At 34.4% G+C, this 19,836-nt stretch overlaps 1 protein-coding gene across 3 annotated transcripts in view; it reads right to left on the bottom strand.

The window, feature by feature from the left end:
- The window catches only part of Patr-1 (Protein associated with topo II related - 1), a 110,338-nt gene that overhangs the window by 42,421 nt on the left and 48,081 nt on the right, over positions 1 to 19,836 (bottom strand). For all 3 annotated transcript variants that reach the window (XM_089246154.1, XM_089246157.1, XM_089246155.1), the window contains 2 exons: positions 19,327 to 19,443; positions 4,179 to 4,646 (listed from right to left, as the gene is read on the bottom strand). In XM_089246154.1, the coding sequence (XP_089102280.1) occupies positions 4,179 to 4,646; positions 19,327 to 19,443 (585 nt within the window). The remainder of the gene's footprint in view (positions 1 to 4,178; positions 4,647 to 19,326; positions 19,444 to 19,836) is intronic.

Below are 19,836 nucleotides of genomic sequence, written 5' to 3'. Positions count from 1 at the left end.
TTCTCAGAAGATACAGAACTGTTGTTTTCTTCAATGTACACACTTAAATTCTGTATCACTCGCATTTCTTTAAAAGTTGTGCAATTCAGCCATGTTGGTTTAATTTTCTTGCTTTCAAACTTTAACATTGTGGGCTGCAAACTTCAGTAGTCCTGTCTTTTTGACGGGAAAAGAGATGGGGACTACTCTCAAAGAACTACTATTATAAATTACTAGAGAATATTCTTATAGAAAATAATAAGAATTATTCTCAAGTTATTTATAGAGATTATTTATTATAATACATGTTATTACATATATTCTTGACAATACTCTCTGGAAAGACTTCTATAACTGGAGAAATATTATCATCAAGCACTTATAAGAATATTCTCAAGTTATTTATAATAGAAATTCCTCTCCTTGATGAGAATATTCTCCTAAATATTATTCTCGAGAATTTTACATCTCTAGACTGAACAAATCTCCAGCTAAGTTTCAAGCTATTCAAGAGGCACCCAGAACAAAAAAGTTGACGAATTGAGACAATTTTTGGGCTTAATTATGTATTGCTTTTCCTTCTCAGGAAAGGTATTCCATTCAACTGGACAGCTAATTATGAAGCAGCATGGATAAAAATCAAGTCTGATATTGCTAGTGACCATGTTCTCATACCATTCCCTCCAGAACTTCCAGTGACTTTGGCCACTGATGCTAGTCCATTATGGTCTATTTATTCTCTGTCCCTACTTTTACGAGGAGTTACGTTCTACGGGTCCAGTGACATGTTCGATCACCGGGAAGGAATATGCATTGCTGTTATAGAACGACATTGTTCTGGTTCTGCAAGCACGTCACTGCCTTGAAGACACAATCTTTATGTAAGACAGAGCTCCTCCACACATTGCAGTGTGTTAAGAAAAAATGTTCTTAAAACACATTTAACAAAAGAACGTGTCTTCAACCAGCACTTCCCTAATCTATGACCTCCCTGATCCCCGGACCTTAATCCATGGGATTTTTGGTTTTGGAGGCATTTGAAATGTCTGGTAAGTCATGACAATCCAAGAACTTTACCTGGCCTTAAAGGCAGCATTTCACACTGCGTGCTGAACATTTCCCCGCACACACTTCAGTCACAGTTGTGGAACATGCCATCTTGCAATTTCACATGGTATCTAAAAATGATGGCCAGCATGTGGAACATGTTTTGTTGCAGTAACAATTGTAAAAGTGTTTAACAATTGTTAAAATTGTAAACATTTGCTGAAATGTGTCATTTCTTAATAAAGCGCTCTCTGGTGGCAAATATTTTTTTCATGTGAAACACATTCCCATCACTTCATGAAGTTCACAAAATTTCACAATTTTCTGATGACTGGTTTCTCCTGTATGCCACTTTAAAATAGGGTCTTTTAATTATGGAAGTCCTGTATATTCTTTCCACCTTTCTCCTTTTTCTAACGTGTGGTTAGGTTAGGACAAAGTTATCAGATTTCTGATTCGTTAAATAGAAATAATCCAAATTTCTTGCCGAAAGCTTGTATGTGAAATGGTTAAATAGCCTAATTTGACTCAGGTTTAAAGAGGTTATGAAAATTTCTAGCATATTATTTTTAGTTGAAAAACATCAGTAATTTGTTATATACATCTAACTTTTAACTGTTGTTGTTTTTCTTTCTGATATGTAGGATATGTGTGTTTTGAGTTTCACAGGCACATTCACTTTTGTGCTGCTATCCATCACACAGTCAGATTTCAATATCATCGATTAACACATTTGGGGCCGTTCAAGTATTACATCAGCAGATTTTTAGCCATTTTTGACCCCCAAAGTCAGCACGTCCCCCACGTCCTGATGCATATTGGGATCAAAAACGTATGGGAGAGGGCACGAGCCTCACTATGCTTCCCCCCCCCCCCAGATAAAAAAAAATTTTTTTTTTTAAATTAGAAAAAAAATTAAAATTACTGAAGAAAATACCTTTCTATGTTATTATAATAAATTTCTGTTAATTTCAATGCTATAGTCCTCCGACCACAAGATGAATTTTCGCTGCGTCATGTCACGTCACATCGGATGATTTTATTCAATTTTTTTTTGGTAAAACGATTGCACATCAAGAAAAGTTCATCAGTGACTGAGCTTTCACGATTGGCATGTCCTTCTAGGATAAAATAGAATCGTTTGACGTGACATGACGTGCCGCAGCCAAATCTCATCTCGTGGTAGGAGGACTATATTTGAAGGCTAAGAATACAAAATTTCTCTTTAAGCAATTCATTGCGACCCACCCTCTAAGCCAGTGGTTCTCAACCATTTTTAACTCGCTGAGCCCTTTCTGGTATATAATTGTATAATTTCTATGATGGAGAATGGTAAGCCAATTTTTTATTTATTCATCAAAGTTACTGATTTATTATTATTATTCAAAAATATTTATAATTATTTTTTCCAAATATAGTTTTTTAATTTTCCTTGAGGAGCTGCAGAGCACCGGTTCTGAACCTGTGGACCTCTGGGTTATCTAATATGTTCTGCTACCTCAAACCTAATTTTGCAAAAATGAACTAAGCGGCACATTTAGATTGCTAAAGTGACCCGTGGCATAATTCCAGAGTATTTAAGCGGACTGTAGTACATTTTCAGATCACTTGAGTGATCCAGAACACTTAAGCATTCCCTGACATGTTTAGAGGTTCCTTATGTGGCATGTGGCACAGTTTTGGAGCACTTACGCGGCCCACAGTGTAGTTCTACATCATGACCCCCCCCTTTGCACCTGGAAACATAATAATCTGTGAAATTGCAAATGTCCCTTATAACCAAGTGTGGAATAATCTTCTTGCACAGTTTATGTTAAAATCAGTTCATTCATTGATGGTTTGTGATATGGAATTCAGATAAGGTTTTCAGAAGAATGCAAATGGGTTAATAAAAGCAAATGACAGTTTTTTATGCCATGTATCAACCAAGTTTGACTGTATTATACATGATGCTTTTAAATGATGCTGGGAATGGACTAAAATTTTTAACTGGCTAAAAATTTTAGTCAATTAAATCAAGATTAATCAGCTGATGATTGAAATTAATTGAATATTTTCAACTGTTTTATAATAAACTTATTATGTAACTTTTTATTAATTGATGCTATAAAAACATATTTTATTCATTTCACTCACCTATTCACTAGATGTAAACAATTATTTGAATACCATTAAGAAACTAAGGTTGTGCTTGAAGTAATGCTGAACATTTTTGTCAGATCCTGAAATTTCTTGATTAGGATCTTAGTTTCTTTAAAAAATAATTCATTTTAGGTGTGTTAATGATTTTGAAACGACATTCTATCTTCATGATCAGGGCTGCAACTAGGGGGGAAGCAGGTGGGTCTCGTGCCCCGGGCGCTGGACTAGAGGGAGGTGCAATTTTATTCTCAAACCTCTCCTTCAACATTACACAGGGGCACCAAAATGTACACTTGCCCCGGGTGACCAAACATCTAGTTGCAGCCCTGTTCATGATATTACTTTTTCCCTAGAAACTTTTCCCAATTAGTACTGGTAGGGGAAGGGAAGGGCTGATGTTTCCCGAATACGAAAACTGCTGTTCATAGTGGAGACAAGGAATTTTGGTCTTGTCTTCTAAAACTTCCATTAAACCCAATTGTTGAACTAGTTTCTGTTGAATCAACTTGCATTTCCCCAGTCGAAAAATTGGATCAATATATTTATAAATATTGATAGGTCACTTATCTGAAATGTTATATCTAGGAATATCATTTTAAGACATTTGGTTGCCAAATATATCAAGAATTATGAACTTTTAATAAAAATCTTAATTGAATTTTAATCTGATTGGTGGAGTTGATTAACTCAACTAAAATTTTTAACTGCAATTAATAATTTATCGATTAATCAGACTGACCCTATTTAAAATATTACATCTTTGATTGAACAACACTAAATTCTTTATAGTTGGCATGTCTTTTTATTAAAATATTGTTTGAAGCTAAACATATATATGACAGAGCACTCGTCCGGCAATTGAGGGACCCGGGTTCGACTCCCGGTAGAGGCAGAGATGAGTTTTTTCCTTCCTTACAAAATTAACATCTAAAATAATAAATATCTTCACAACATCCAGTCTTCTGTATATCTTGTACTAAACATATATGTTTAATTAGAAAATTACTTACTGGTCTAGCAATGGGTTGTGGGAACCTAAGGCTTGGATCACAAGAAGGCCATCTTGCTAATTTCAATTCATTCTGTTGGACGTTATCAGACAACGAAGCTTGTTTCAGTTGCCTGTTAATTTCTTGTTCTCCTGCTGGTGTTTGTCGATTTAGAAGATCTTTTTCCACTTCATCTAATGTTTTTGCACCTGAATGTACATGTGGAAGTATTGGCCAACAACATATATCTGGATTACTGGGAGAGAATAGGTCTTTGGTATTGCTTTGAATTTCTAAGGGTGATTTAATGCTTGAGGAGTCTGCGCCTTGATTGTTTTTCAACACTTCATTGGGTGTGCTGGACCATTTGCTAGAAGGCTCTTTCCTTGCTGTTGTAGAAGATAAAAGCTTTCTTTCTAACTCATCCACAGTCCATGTTTTTCCAGGTACAGAGTTATCATTATCAGAATTTGAAGGCAATGAAGAAGGCTAAAACAAAAAATAAACCAGTAAGTGAAATTGCTGCCCCAAAATTTGTAATTAAAAATTTTGAGGGAGGAATAAAGATAGATGGTTAAGATAGAACAGTAATTCCCAAAGGATGTGTAGCTGCACCCTGAAATGATACTGCTGACCCCTTGGAAGATCAGTCCCTAGGCAAAGTATCAGTCCCTAGTAAGGTATTTTAAGGAATAAAAATTATTTTCACTAATATTTTTTCACCTTTAATTTTCAAAGTCCCTACAAAAAATTTCAAGTTATCCAATGCATCGATACGAAATCCATGAACTGCAACTTAATTATCAACATTCACATAGGTTTCAAGAAGACAAATTTATATATTTTGATTTTGAACAAGTGAAAGTGTCTCTTCCCCAAACTATGAGAACAATAAACTCAAAAAGGAAATAAAAGCTCTTTTTCTATTTTTTAATACTCATATTTTTTCCAGTACCTTGAATTAGCTAAAGGGAAGAAAAAACTGATAAATTTCAAATGCCATCTTTTTCCTTGTTATCAAAATATAAACAAAATAAGGAGATTGACATAAGCCCTCACTCATTGACGTTGAACTGATAAAGTATGGAGGAAGGAAATTATGTTTGATTGCAGGGTTCCCAGCAAAATCCGCTTGATCATTTCCCTGACTTTCCCTGACTCTCCCTGACCAAATTCAAAAATTTCCTTGACCAAATGCACACTGTCACATGCATATATAATTCTAAACCATCTAATATCACTAAATCAGTGATTCCCAACGTGGGCATTAACGCCCCCTTGGGGGCAATGGAATGTTCCAGGGGGCGGTAGAAGCTACAGGTATAACATAGGATCCTATGGATTAGATTGCGATGGGTGAAAAAAAATTCTGAAGGGGGGGGGGGTGATGGGACAAAAAAGGTTAGGAAATTATGCTCTAAATTATAGTCGACCCCCCCTCCCCCGTATTTGTGGGGGTTACATTCTGGGGGTGAGAAAAATATGGGAAATTGCAAATAACCGAAACCATAGATTTTTTGTTTATCTTGTTTATTGAACATCATGAGAAGAGCAGGGTAACGCAAAATCATAAGGAAATGTAAACGAGGGTGCAGCGATTGCTTGTTGGTGATGTTTTCTGAAAGAACATTGTAATTCCTGTTTGCCGTTTCTTCTTCATATCGAGTATGTTGACAAGACTTCCTCTACCAATTTTTCTACATGTGAAGAACGTAATATAGAGGGATCTATATCATGAAAATCATCTGGTGGTGAGCCACAGCAGCAACTTACTTACTTTCGCCAAGCATAATCAATATATATAATTTTTTTTTTTTTTTTGTATTTTCAGAGCATTATCAGTAGCACTAGACAAATGAGCCATCCTAAGCAGGCACAACTCAAATTTTGTAAACGAAACATGTAAATGACGATTGCTGAGGAAAAAATCCAATGAAGGGAAAAAAACTACAAATACGGGAACTGCGAATACGGGGGGGGGGGGACTGTATATCATTTCATCATTTCACGGTAATATACCATTGAAAAGCACATTACAGACAGATGCTAATATTTTGCCGCCACCACCACTCCTTACAAAATCAAACGGTGTATATGATCTTGTACACAACACTAGTTTCATCGGAAATTTCACAGAGATAACTGAATTCAAATCATTCTTCAACATATAAAGGTTAAGGGCCCTTTCACACGGAGCGGATGTGGACGCAGGTCCGGAAGAAGTTTTAACAATTGGTATATACAGAGCATTTCAGACGATGTGGAATGCGCCCGCACCTTTGAAGTGTTCATGTGGGTCTGGATGGCATCCGCATGTGTCAAAACCTACGTGCGGGCTCCACATCCGCACATACAAGTTTCGTACATTAGGTCATTTGGAGCAATTCATACGACGCAGATGCGGGTCGAATTAGTCCACATCTTTGGCTACTTTTTCAAGATGATTTTGCATGGAATTTTTTTAATTATTTGACATAAATATAATAACACCATATGAAGGTCCCTGTGCATCAATAGGATGTACCCACATATATGTATATCCCTCCGTTTCCTTCTGAGATAAAGGAGATATAGCAACTTTAACTGCCTTTTGTCCATACTTTACAATTTATATAATAAAACCTGCCAACAACGAACACTGACGGGACCAAAATTATAAGCCGTTCTGTAATTCATTACGAATATAATTGACTGAATAATTGAATAACTTTTAAATTTAATTACAAATTTTTGATTTTTTCTTTTTAAATTTTTAAAATTATTTTAAAAATATAAATATTTAAAATTGTTTTAAATATTTATTTTTTTATTTTTAAAATTAAATACTTTTATTAAACAATGTTATCCATGTGCGGCGTTCACTCAGGGCTGAATTAACATGTTTGAAAGCCCTAAGCACTTGAATAGTTTTGGTGTGTGTGTCCCACCCCCCCCCCCCCTCCCCAATACCTACACATATACTTTACATGATATTGAGTCTATAAACTTAAAAAAAAATTGAAATTTTATATTTCAGAAGTGACTAATCTAAGAATGGGATTTCACTCTAAAAGGTTTATGAAAGTTATTTTGTAAAACTTGAAACAAAGCAACCAATAAATTTATCGGTTACATTCAAGAAAATGCAACCGATCAGCTTATTGGTTGCATTTATAAAAGAATTATAAAATTTTTATAGTGTAATCCAGGCTTGACACAGAATTGTGATGTGAATATTTCTAAGCACAGACATTTTGAAAGTCTCCACCCCTCCCCCTTTTTCTACTTGCAAAGTCTTTGATATCTCCTGATTTTTTTTTTTTTTTTTTTTTGGAACATCATTGGATATGTTTTTGGAATTTTTTTTCATATTTTCTAAAAAGACAGATCTTAGAATTTTTTTTTCAAAACCTTTTGAAAATATTTTGAGATATATTCTCCCATTGACTAATTGTGATGATCAAACTGAAAAGGCATCTTTATGTTAAGATTAAACTATTAAGATTATTCTATGGGGCTCTAGATTAAACCTTAAAGAATAACTCTAAGCTGCCTATGAGCACTGAATCAGGGGTGAAGGAAAAAAATAATTACAAAAATTGGGGAAAAAAAGTTTTTATGCACAAATTTCAAACTAAAGATTTTTTAGAACTTTAGTGCTCGTGTGTAAGGGCATGCAGATCTGGACCCACATCCGCTCAGTGGGCCTAAAGGTTCTCTACCCACAGGCAGGAAAAAAAAACAAGAAAATAAAATGTTTTTTCAGAAGAAATAGAAAAGAAGTTAAGAGCTGGTATTGGCTTTGCTTTCAACAATGGAAAGGAGGGTCTCTCCACTTTAGATCCCTTCATCTATTTACTCAGAGGGCAGATTGTTTCTTGGCCAACATTGTAAAATCCCACCCTTCAACTGATAAGACATCTCTCTCAGTAGGGGATCTGGAGGAAAATGCTGATAAGGATTTTTTTTCCTCTCCCTGGGGATCAGAAAAATAATCTTCCATGGAAAAAAGTGAAGGTAAACCATTTGAATGTAGATTTATCCTCTGATTTTTTCCCCTTCAAATTTTCCCTGACTTTTCCCAAGTATTTAGAATTTTCCCTGACTTTTGACAAATATTTCATATTCTCCCTGACTTTCCAGGTTGCTGGGAACCCTGGATTGAGATGTGTGCCATACAAAATCTATGGGCTCATCACTTATGAAATAAAAGGTTTTTAAGGAGGCAATTTATCACGACATTGCTGAAATACAAAACATCAAGAGGTTAGACAAGATATCTACTACATCAAACACTAACTTTGGCCATATCGCTATACTGCAATTTACTGCCATTAATGAAATGGGTTGGAAATGAAGGTACTGTCTATCAGCAGTCGACTCAAGCTCATTAGGGAAAATATCTATATCCTCCCTCAGTTTCGAACCTGGGACCGTAACAGCAACCTTCATGATGGTAGATGAGCATGTTATCACCACACCACTCAGACGCAGACAAGACATCTGGTCAATGTTGGGGAGAGTGTTTGTTGAGGATTTATACTATGCATATTTAAATAAATGGCACAGAGAACATGCAAACAAACCTCTGCATACGCAATTTGGCAGTAGCCTCTAGATGTGCAATCTGATATATGGGGGAAAATATTTAGACATTATTCTGTTCATTTAAAACACAAAATTGCAAAAACCAAGTAATTATTGGTCCTTTATGGCAAGAGAAATTTGAAAATGTTTGGTGTGAATTTCCATGTCACGAGGTTAAATGAAAGGTCAAATTGATTATTATAGATTTTGACTTTTGGGCAATGTGTAATTTAGTAAAAATTCCTGTAAGTTTGTTACACCAAGGTTCTATTGGTTCTTTAAAGGAAGAGGAAGTTTAAAATGTTTGGTGGGGTAATTTTAAATTTCATTTTCCAGGTCGTGAGGTAAAATGAAATAAAAAAATTGGTTCATTTTTAAAGTTTTTGATGAAGTGTGTTTTCTATCCAACCAATATTTTTAAAATTTTGGTAACACAAGATATAATATTTTCCTGAAAGACAGTCATATGAAAGAGCTGTGAATGCTCATGATGTTACACTGGAAGTTTTATTTGGCCTCTTGATGGAAGAATTCTGTGATATAACAGAGCGAAAGTCTGCACTTCAGGAAGCAGTGAAACAAGTTTGATGTTCGTTTCCAGTGCAAAATCCCCAAATTATCCAACTAGCTCATAAAAATGTAATTAGTAAACTTTAAATTTTTTACTATGGTTTAGCTATCTGGGGTGGCGACTTCATTTCAAATCTTACACCAATAATGACACTCCAAAAAAGAGCAATAAGACTCATCACAAGTGACTATTTGACTCCTTCAAAACAACTTTTTCACAGTCTTGGAATCCTTCCCCTACGTCAGCTCTATTTCTACAAATCTACTATAATTATTTTTAAACAACAATTTGCTTTACATCTGAACAGTTTCCGTTTCTCAAATAGATTGAACAATATATACTCTCTACCACTTATCCACAAAACTCTTCTGAAGAAGCATTTTACTTACCTCATCCCGAAATTTTACAACTCTTTACCACCTGATATCCTTAACATTACTAACTTATTACCTTTCAAAAGACACATGAAGCAATATCTTTTTTCAATCAGTGACATTGAGAGTTTCTTTTGATTTGCCTATGCTCCTCAATCAGTTAAATTATGAATCTATTTGATCTTACACATTGCAACATTACATTGATTTTTATTTGCATATACTTACCTGAAAATCATGCAATGTGTATTTCATAAAATTGCACTCCTTGCTGTTGCCAAAAATACTACAAATTATGTGAAAGTTTTGTTTTGACATTTTTTTTTAAACCCCCTCCCCATTTTCGTAAAACTGTGTGTGTGTGTTTTTTTTCTAATATTTAGTTTTTCCGTTTTAGTTTGTTGATGTTGTTTACTAATAAGTAACTGTGTTCCTTATTATTCATTTTAAATCCAGTATGGGGTCTCTAGACCCCTTGGCTGATTTTTTGTTTCATCTTGTATTTATGTAAAAAAATTAAAACAATAAACAATAACTTTGAATTTTGAAGATTGCGAATTCGGTAAGCATTTGGACATCATCTGCGAAATCAGATCTGCAAGTCTCCAACTTTTAAATTCAGCCTATATTATATGAAAATGAGTTTACATCTTCCGATGTTTATAATGGCAACTCGGCTTGGATGGTGGTGTCTGAATTCGGCTGCCCTTGAAGAACTTTGTCTATTACTCTTCACTGAAGTAGAATAAAATATTCCCAGCTTGTCCCTGACTATCTTGCTAAAATACGTTCTTTAGAAACAACAGAACCAGAAGTATGGAAGAAATTTGAAAACGGAAACTTCTGCATTAAAAAAAGCGACATTTCATTCACAAGTATTGGAGTTGATCATGCGTTAGAGCAAGAAAAAATCGTACTTTGAAAGCTACTGGTGGCATACGAGGCAAGACATTGAATCCTTAGGCATTGACTAATTATTTCCTTATTGCACCAGAGCTTTCAAGATTGTTCTATAGTTCGTTTCAGGTTAACTTTGCAGTGAAAGGGAAGCTACGAGGGAACCGCATCACACGTTGCTATGACAACGAAAGCCTTTCAACCAGTGTATCGATGCGCAGTCGCGGTAAGGTATAGCTGATTCTCGCCAATCTCACTGAGAAAAATCTTTTTTTTACGCATAATGGTGATCATTATTTTTTCTATTTTAAAGTTCTTAAACGAATAAAGATCGATTCAGAACACTATTTTTTCAGTATTCATTTTCAATCATTCAAAAAATTGAAATATTCTGCATAAATGATCATCGTAAGCCTCCGATATATGGGAACTATATTTTGCGGCGAAGGAATACACTCTCTACCTTTCTCTGCACTGCAAAGTTAACCTGAAACGGACTATAGAGATGCAGAAAAAATGTGCTCCTATTCCAGTGTCAGGAAATCAAAGCACCACAACTTAACACAAGTGGCTGTTAAACATCATGATGACTATGTAAAGAAAACGAGCAGTCCTGCAAACCTGTAGCCCATTCAAAGAAGATAGTGGTCAGAGATGCCACTGTACTTTAATTTGCCTGAGTCCCGGAACCCAGGGTATTCAAAAAAATCTGTCCCTTTTGAGTGAAAGTCGGTCCCTCTTGAAAAAAATTATCTTGAAAAAGTATGGTCCTCCCCTCTTCCCTATAATTCACTGGTATATCTATGAATTTTTTCCAGCATGCCCCCCCCCCCAGGTCACTGATCACCTGCCTATATCTCTTTGTTGAGATAGAACGGCGAGCCATGTTCTGGGTAGGAGAAAGAGGTATCTCTGTGAATCAAATAATTCATTTCTAAAAACATGTTCTATCCAAAAGTTCATTTACTTTCATTGTATACTAGTAGGAAAAGCATGCAAAGAAGCCCATTAATGAGAATTTAACATATGGAATGTCTCACATATAACAAATCTAAACCAATTATACAGTTGATCCCCCTTATAACACGTTCCCATTCAGAATATTTTTCCACTTAGTACAACTGATTTTCATGGTCCCAACTCTAAGCAATTCTTATTCAGATTTCCCATTTGAAGTGTTTTCCTGCTAACAACATTTTTCTGAAAGTTTTTTGAAAAACGTTAAAAGCGGGATCCACTGTAATTAAAGGTTAGAGGTATGCATTTATATATTTACTAATAAATAAATCTATAAATTCCCTTCTGGTTGATTTTTCATTTCTTTAAAAAAAATCTTAGCTCTCTCAATAATATCTTCTGATTTAAATTTAAAGCAAATGAGATTCTCTCTCAGTACACTCTCTCAGGCACTTATCTTCTGATTCTATATTCATACGAGCAAGGATTTCATACAAATCCTTTCGAGGCGATTTCCTGGTAGAATGATTTTATTTTCCCTCCCTGATGATTCAGCTGTCGCCATTTAACTGCCACATATTTTCACACCTGAATATTGGAGCTATGCCAGATTTGTGTTGGTGAAACTTAAGTGTGTTTGTGTGCCCAGCAATTAGAGTGTTTTGTGTTCAGTGGATGGTGCCATCTATTTAGAGCCGCAACTAGATACTTTCTCAAACAGGGCACACATTTTGGCACCCCATGTATTGTAGGAGTTATGAAGGGTGAATTCGGCACCTCTTCTAGTCTAAAGCCCAGGGGCACTAGACTTGCCTGCTCTCTCCCTTCCCACTCTAGTTGCGACCCTGCATCTATCTGCCAAATTAGTAATGCATGGATTTGAAATTTAATGAATAGGCCTACATATTTGTGCTGTACGTTTGTGTGATTGTCGTGGCAACCAGAGCTTTTTTCAAAGGAATAGGAGACTCAAAATTGGAAAACCTTAGAAAATTGTATTTTTAGCCGCAATCACGTGTTCCAAACCGGGTTGGTAAAAAACCCAGTTGTTTTGAAAAAAACCAAAAAACTGGGTTTTTTGGTTTAAACCAGGTTTTTTTGTTTTAAATAATATTAACATTAAAAATGATAAAATTTCTGAAAAGTCATTCAAACTTCTAATAATTAATTAAACTAAAATGTTTATTAATGTAATTAACACTATTCCCATAATTAATCAATCAATAAATATTTCTTATATTTTAACAAAAACCAACTTTTGCAATTTAATTATTTTTTGCGTAACTCAATGGATTACTTTGTGTTCGTTTGAAAATTCTTTTAATGTTATTATTAACCATATAATATAAAGATGTTTTCTCCAGTTACTTTCAGTATGCTTAATTAAGAAACTATTTTGCAAAACTATAATAAAAATTAGGTGAATATAATGTATTTAATGAAGCAATATATATATAATTTTATTAAGTAAAAGGGGAAAAAAGACTTCAAAATGTAAAATTAATGACATCATCTAGCACATGGGAAATTTGCTTGCAGAATGGAAACAATAGCCAGTCATGGCAAAATTATAACTTAATTATAGCATTACACGATTTTGTAACTCATGGAAACATCACAAAAAGAGTGAAGTAGTTGAACAAATAACTACAACTTACTCAAGAAATGTTAAATATGCTGTCCACCGTGTTCTGGCTATGAGGTGAAAGCACAAAAATTCTTGTTTAACAATAGATTAGAGTATGCCATGGTCATGATATGGAGGCACTTGCAATTCATTTTATTAAATCAAACGTGCCCCCACGTTAATATTCCTGAGGAACTTCTAACATATAGGGGATGTGCTGAAGCTTGCAATTCACCAAAGTATGCAATCCGACCACTGTTCATAACATTTTGAGGTACCCCCCACAGCCAGAAGTTGCAAGGGTTAAGGTCAAATGAACTGATGGCTGGCCAGGTGTCGTGCAATCCTGTTATTGTCAAAATGGGTCTTCCGCAGCTGCTTTGCTGGTATTGCAATGTACATCCTGATAGAAGTTGTTCTATCCACACACTGATGCTGTGTAAGTGCCGAAATGATGTGGTTGCACACAATAGATCATACTGCTGGCCAAGTACAGCATCATCTACTTGCACATTTTTTGCACTACTTGCACTTTTTCTTTCGCCAAAAAAAATTCCATTGCTTCAGGAGTATCCCTGCAAATTTCCAAGTCATTCTCACCAGTACTTATTGTATAGTTTTTGAATCAAAACTTTAATTGTAATCACCCTGTATATAGCTGATTATTTTTCATAAATCTGTAACTACTACTATATAGTTGAACCCTGATTAACTGGGCCTAACAGCGCAAGTGTAAAAAAAACAACTATTGAATATTAAGACAGATATACAGTAGGAGATGTGCTACTTCTTATGGGAAAGAAAATAAAATGTCTGTGAGGTAATGTGACTAGTCTTTGTCCTTTAGGGACAGCTGGTGTCTTTATTAGATTATAGGATTACCTGCCTAGCATGCTGGTGTCACTACCATTGCTGCTTCTTTGTGAAGGTAAAAAGAAACCTTCTGAGATAATACACCACTACATTTAGATGTATGATACAATCCTTATTAATTTGGTAAAGATAGAGCATCAGAATGTAGCCAAAGGTTAGAAAATGTGATAAGAATGAGAAATTTTGGCTTCTGTATATAACTTTAAATAACTAAGATACTTTATATGAAAAAAAAATGTGTATTCAGGCCACTTTTATGAGACTTTTTGAAAAAAAACAACTTACACCATCTTATGCCATTTAAAGATATACCATCAGAATGTACCCCAAGAATATAAAATGTGATAAAAATGAAAAATTTTGGCTAATAATGAACCAATATGATATTTTTCAGGGAAAAAATATTTAGGTACTTTTATTTGAAAAAATAAATTCTCGAAATAAAAAATTGAAGATATTTTTGTGGAAAATTAAAAAAATTGGAAAAAATAGTCGTATATTATGTTAATTTAAAATTCTTTTTGAGCATTAGTGATCCACAATTCCTGTGGGAGAAATCCTTCTGCCCCTCCAAAAGCCGATTCTGCATATACACCAGGGATTTTTGCAATGAGATGCGGTGACTACTGCATAGCAGCTAGATGACAAAGCTGTGGATATTCAAGGTAGAGTTTTAACAGATGCTTTTTTTTTGTTTTTTAAAAATCTCGGAAAATTTTTCACACTTTGAACAGGCGTTTCAAATCCTTAACTATTTTTCAAAAAATGTGCATTCACAATCTTGTAAGAACAAGGCAAATTTACGCTGTACAGACCACTGTCTTTGAATGCCAGCAGACAGCCCCGAAAGTATCATAATTTCCGATATGTAACCAGAGGGGAGAAAATCCACAGGGGAGTAAAAACTCCAAAATTCTGTACACAGTCCCTCATTAAGGGAAACTAAATATCATCAACAACCCACGTGTATATCAATACAGTACAGTATACAAAGTAGTAAAACCACTTTTCAAGGTTGTGCGATCATGATAGACTGTAAAAAGGGGGGGGGGGGAGTTGGGGAGGTTTTTTTCTCTCTACTTTTTTCATCTCAGAACTAGGAAACAGGGCGCATGAACCAAATTTTTATGCATCCTTTCCTGAGATTTTGAGTATTTGACGCGTTATAGAGCATCAATGGCATCTCTGGTGGGTGGTGAACTCATCAATGTCGTTACAAATTCTATAATGCCTGTTAACATTAGACATGATATACGTAGAAGTGAAGATGAAGGAAGGAAAGCTGAGACTTTTCTGAGCGACAGAATAACAGGGAATACAAACAAAATGATGAAAATGAAACTGCTAACTTGGAAATCAGCTGGAAAATTTGTTACGATTGAAATCAACAGTAAAGTTATGGAATTAAAGGAGAATAGATCTGATCTTTTATTTGCAAGAATGGCTATGGATGCAAATCGAGACCAGACATTGATATAACAGCTGCTATAGGTACTTACAAAGTCTTGACTATAGGTACTTACAAAGTCTCGACTATATGTAGAACATTGTTTGCAACTGATGGTTCATTGTTGCTTTGTAATGATAAGAGTAAGCTATTATACCTTTTAGAAGAATCTGTTCCTCATTTGCCAACAAACACAGCTCATTTCAGGAATGATATACAGGAAGAACAACCAGATGCACACATTTCAAACTGAAACGCTATAATTTTATAGATGCCATAGTTTTGGTTCAGCAAATGAGTGGCAACATTCAGACATGTCTTGCACAACATTACTTGTGAAATTTGAAGTGTACTTGAAAAGTATGATGCTGTTCATTTGGTGTTTGATCATTACACAGTGGATATGTCATTGAAAACAGTCATTCGCAATCAATGCAGAGGAAAGAGAACAGATAACAGGGCATTCACATCTATGCAGATTCAACACCAATTCGACCAGAACTGCGATTTTTTTTGTAACACTAAAACAAAAATAAGCCTAACGTAATACCTCTCAACGAAAGTACTGAATTATTATGGAGTACAACTGTTTAATCTAATCACATGAATGTCAATTACCTGAAAACCTGTCCGGATCTGGATTCGAACCCCACAGTGGTGGTCGGCTGAAGTTGGTTTTCTGTGGTTCCCAACTTCAAGGCGCAAATGCGAGCCGATCTCCCCGTTAAAAAGTCTCGCCACAGAGAACAACAGTCCTACAACGATAAATCATTCAATCATAACACTTCACTCATAGTTAGAAAAACTGGTGGCAGATGGCAGCACTACACATAACAAGCATTACAGAGAAACAAAAAACTTCTCATCAGGTTTCACTACACGTACACGCACATTCCCGCATGTACCGATTCGTTGGGGGTTCCGCGGGGGGTGTGTGTGGGCGGGGTGCATGTGTGGTGTAGCAGTAGTAGGTAGGGCCTCCAAAAAATGGCTCGGGGATCCATGATGTTCTTAAGTCAGCCACCTCGTTGGGCAATTTGCTTGTTGTGGCATTGTATTTGTATTTGAAGGTTTTAGGTGAGTATCTACTGACATGATACTAATTTATCATGCCATTCATGCTGAAAAATCAGGATACATAGTGCATATATTGTCTCTGGACACACACACACATGTATTCCTACTGGCATTAAGACAATATCAATTTTTGGGAACGAAATCTCATGTAATAACTGGGATTGACCCAAAAAACAAATTGTTGCTCTTAAGCCAATATATGATCATATTGGAGCAGAATTAGTTGATGCACTTCCTGGTTTTCAGTTTCATTGGCTGTGACACAACAGGCAAGTTTAATGGAAAAGGGAAATTAACATGTTAGCGAGCTTTCCTAAAGGTTGAGCCATGTTTCATTGAAGCATATGAGGTACTAGGAAAGGAAAATATTTATCGGATACATATTTCGCTCTACTACTACTAAACCACAGATGCACCTTGTCCATATTCCTCTGCGGAATTTCTAATGAATTGGTACATGTTGGAATGTGTGTGAATGTGTAAACCTGATGTGAAGTTTGTTTCTGTATAATGCTTGTTGTGTGTAGTGCTTTCATCTGCCATCAATTTTCCTAACTTATGAATGAAGTGTAATGATTGAATAATTGTATTGTTGTAGACCTGCAGCTCTCTGCGGCGAGACTTATTTCAGTGCTCTAGAAGAATTTGTGTGCCAGTTATACAGATCACCTAAACAAATAACTAACATTTAAACATATGCCAACGAAGATCTTTAGAGATTGCAAGCTACCTCCAACTCAAGCTCTGCTCCAAAACGCAGCACACACTTAAAGCTCATAATCAAGCTTTAGTTTGGGCCAATGATATTGAACCGACGCCAGCTCTGTCTCTGCCAGAATTATATGGTTAAAAAAGTAGAACTGTTTTGTTTCAGTTATTACCGACTTACCACCAGCTCCAGATGCTATAATAGAACTAACTGCATTTGGCCATAATACTTGCATGTGTAAAACTGGAAGGTGTACTTATGTTACTGCACAACTCCCATGTACATGAAGGAAAATATACATGAATTCGCGATTACTTACTGTCAACGTATCTGATGGCGATTCTTCAGAATATGATGACTAACTGAACCACAATGTACATTCTTTACCATACTACATTATGTACACTAAATGTAAATTAAATTTGTGCAAATTTCTGATTACTTTAGTGCGGAAAATATCATTATTGTGTGTACAAAATATTTGTAATGTTCATTTATTTGCTACAACAACAATAGGCCTAAAGGTTTTAAGGGATCGCATACCCCTTAACATGAGGAAAAGTTAAAATACCATTAAAAATACTATTTAAAAATTCATTTATTAGAAATTTTTTCCTACATTTTCGATTTAGTATGCTATACTATGCCAGTATAAAATTTTACACATCTTTAATACTTAATTTTTAAAAATTTTTTAAAAGCTTCATTTAAAACAGCTTGTGTGTATGATAAAATGATATGATATCCACGTAACCACACAATATTGAAATTAAAATGAAGAAAATGTTTCATTTTATGAAATGAACTAAAAGATTGAAATTGCATTGACTCATTCTTATTTAAAATTTAAATTTTCAAAAATTTAATTTTTTATATAAAACAAATATATATGTATGGATCTGAAATCTTTTAGTTCATTTTATGAAAAATTAACCATTTTCTTCATTTTAATTTCAATATTATATGGTTACATTTGTCCTGTAATTTTTATCATGTGCGCAAGCTGTTTTTAATGTTGTTTTTTTGAAAATTTAAAAAAATTCAGTATTGAAGATATGTAAAATTTTATACTGGAATAGAATAGCATTAATCAAAAGTATGTGAAAAAAATTCTAATAAATCAATTGTTAAATAGTATTTTTAATAATATTTTAACTTCCCCCAATGTTGAAGGGTATGTGACCCCTTATATTTTACCTTATTATTGACTAATTTAACCCACACGGTGAAACTAAAAATTTACACCAAACATTTTTGTGTTCCCTATACCTTAATGTAACGTTATAACCTTGGTGTACAAAATTTACATAAACTTTCAGCAGGAACTTTATTTAAGGCATATGCTCCTACAATATATGAAAAAGTTCTTTGAAAATTAGAATAGAAATGTCTACAAATGTAGCCTCTGCATAAACAACCATATAACCAATATATTATTGGAATTTTTCAAATTTTCAGCATCTCGACTTTTTAATGAAAATACCACATATTTCAACAAAGTTAATTTGAATTTGTAATCTTTACTAAAATCAAAGAGATAATTTTCATGATTTATAAATAATATTATATAAGTATAATTATAAATATTTCAAAATCTCACATTTGTCATGTTCTATACTTTTTCCAAGATATGCATTTCAACTCACTGTGATTGGCAATAGCCTTTTATTTCCCAACACTGACAATTCTTTAGCAGTTTTAACAATTGGCAATTATACTGACAATGCACAATTTTTTTGGCAACAATTGGCAATGTACTATATTTGGCATCCCGATTTCCCATATTTTTTTCAATAAAATCATCTTACTTCTACATGATTATCATTAATTTTTCCCTTTTTTTTTCCATAAATTTCAGAATCCTGCTACATCATCTGCATGGAATTTTAATTTTTTACAAAGATTCATAATGCTTTTTTTTCAGTCAAAAAAAATATATAAATATTATACACCTAATAGTAGCTTAAACTATTTCAGTTTTTCAAAGTTTACAAAGGATTAATCTCTCTGAGCACATCCATACATTCAACACCATACACACTCACAAGCTTTTTCAAAAAGTTAGACATACCTGATATGTGTTTAATGAATTAGATACTAATTGAAACAATGAACCAGCATTTTCTTGAACCAGGCCAGGTTGCGTAGAATGGTTTGTACTCCAAATTGAATGAGTTTTAGGGGAGCCCTGCAAAATACATTTTGAAACAATATATACAGCATACATCAGTTTTTAATATACTATATGTGTAAAATCATGCATATTCACAAGGCCCAAAATAATTACAGAAATAACATTTCATTACAATAGGGCAGTCTTATTGGAATTTCAAAACTATATAACTATACAAATACAACGCCACAACAGGCAAAATGCCCAACGAGGTGGCTGAGAAAAGTCTCCTCAATTTTCTGGAATGTCACATGCATATCACTACCTACAATTCACTTTCTTGGATATAATTTGCCAACTGATTTACTGCCCTATGTATAATTTTTCCCCAGAGCTCCATCATGATCATTAGCATACTAACCCCTTGACTTCACCTTTATAAATCTGTAACACTATTAGGGTGGTAGT

Source organism: Pholcus phalangioides, unplaced genomic scaffold (assembly GCF_987345545.1).
Source record: "Pholcus phalangioides strain wild (caught in Gottingen) unplaced genomic scaffold, Ppha-v1.0 ptg000017l_1, whole genome shotgun sequence".
Classification (NCBI taxonomy): domain Eukaryota; kingdom Metazoa; phylum Arthropoda; class Arachnida; order Araneae; family Pholcidae; genus Pholcus; species Pholcus phalangioides.
This window is presented reverse-complemented; position numbering and strand designations above follow the sequence as displayed.